We start from the raw sequence: 1910 nt of genomic DNA on the forward strand, positions 1-1910 counted from the left end.
GGGAGAAAGGGATGGGTGGGGGAGGAGGAGAGAAATGGTCGATTTCTTAGTAATTTTTTATCCATGTGAAGAGTTCTAGATGTTATATGAAGCGGTTTTAACTAATAAACCTCTGAGGACAAGACTCCGGACAGGATGACCTCTTTGACGTCACAATGACCCCCTACTCGAGAACCATGGGCATGGTGCCGTGCTGTCCAGTTGAAATCGCAATGCCTATAAATTGTCCAGTCAGTGTTTAAGTTTTGTTTTTATCAGATCTAGGCCTGTCAGATTTATCATTTGACGTCAAATGCATAAACACAGTGGCTGACCTGATAGAATCTCTGGCAATTCGATAACAAAGTTTGCTTAAGTTTATGTATATATATGGCATCAACAAATCAGGTTACATGCGACCCACTTTTCTTATAAAATTTCGATACGCTGATTCCGAAAATAAAATCAGTTTTTACATGCGACAAATCTATATTTCTACACACATAGCAGCAGGCAGCAAACTTCAAACGGATTCTGTGCCCCATCTCCCGTCTCCCAATTCTGACTTATCAATAAGGCATACGGCTAAATACATTTGTAAAGAGTTCGCTGACACAACGACTTTTGTTTAGCGCCAGCGACAAAAAAAAGGCGTTCTGTCAGCGAACGTCTAAAAAAAGGCGTTAGAGTTCTTGTTAAAACGCCTTGTTTAGGGCAAAGCTGACAAAACGCCTTTTTTTCTGCCACTGACTGTAAAAAAAGGCGTTTTGTCAGCGAACATCTAAAAAAAAGGCGTTCTTGTTAAAACGCCTTGAGTAAGGCAAAGCTAGCAAAACGCCTTTTTTCATGATTATTTGTTTATTTCTCAAAGAAAATAAACAACATTTTTATGTTGTAGCCTAATGGAATGACATTCTGATTAGGGTGCGAGTTCAAACATCAATGTACTGTGCAAAGTAGTTGAGATAATGTAAGAAAACCGAAAATCGTTGATTTCTCGACACTGCTCTGCCTCTGGACAAAAAAAGTTAGGCGTTTTGTCAGCTTATTACGGCAGTGTATACTAGAATCTAGATCTACTATTATTGCAGTGAAGTGCCCCTAGCCCTAGCCCTAGCCTGAAAATAAAATCCCTAAACACCTAACATCAACTTTCAAGTTGACGCTTGCATCTACTAACTTACTAAGGGCCTAGATATACTTACTGCATTCGCCAAAACATAACTTACCACCAAGTTGTCATTTCGATTTCGCTGGCGCTGGTTGTCATTGCTTGAAGTTGAAGAAGCTGATGAAGACTGTGAATCAGACTCTAAATTATCTCTAACAACGCTATCTTTCGACGACATCATTTGGCCTATTTTATTGATTGAAAGTACGATATTTCTTTTCATTCCAGAGCGAAATAAAATTGTATCCAAGGCTTTAGTCAACATTATTTTCAACAACCAGACTCAGCAGTTTATAATGAAGTAACGATCCCATGAAGTAAAAAAAAAACGCATGCTTGCTTTCTTCTCTCTGTTTATAAAATGCGTAACTAAATACGATTTCTAGAAAGACAAGATTTAGCCTTGCATTTCCGCGAAGCACTCTTGGCTCATGGACACAAAACACAGAATTCTACACTTAGTGTAGAATTCTGTGACACAAAATCAGCAAGTTTTACAATACATGTAGTTACAAGATCGACAGGGGAAAATGTAACCGTCCATCGCCTTTGGTAGGCAACCTGGAGTAAGTAGCCTACAAGTAATAATGTTTTATCATTGTTAGGCTAGAGCATCGACTACGACTAATGCATCTATTAAAGTTATCATTTATTACTATCATTATTATTGTTGTTGTTGTTGTTATTATCATCATTATTATAATCTGTTCATAATATTTTCATTGGCTTCAACATTTGTAATTTGTAAAACGGTAGGCTC

General features: G+C 37.7%; 1 protein-coding gene across 1 annotated transcript in view; it reads right to left on the bottom strand.

Annotated features, from left to right (window-relative positions):
* LOC101859914 (thymidine kinase 2, mitochondrial) overlaps positions 1-1576 on the bottom strand; it is a gene marked incomplete in the record, with an annotated part of 13556 nt that extends 11980 nt beyond the window's left edge. The window contains 1 exon segment of the mRNA XM_005093178.3: positions 1209-1576. Within this exon segment, the coding sequence (XP_005093235.2) occupies positions 1209-1415 (207 nt within the window).
* Between the last annotated feature and the right edge of the window lie 334 nt (positions 1577-1910).

Source organism: Aplysia californica, unplaced genomic scaffold, assembly GCF_000002075.1.
Source record: "Aplysia californica isolate F4 #8 unplaced genomic scaffold, AplCal3.0 scaffold00059, whole genome shotgun sequence".
Classification (NCBI taxonomy): Eukaryota; Metazoa; Mollusca; class Gastropoda; order Aplysiida; family Aplysiidae; genus Aplysia; species Aplysia californica.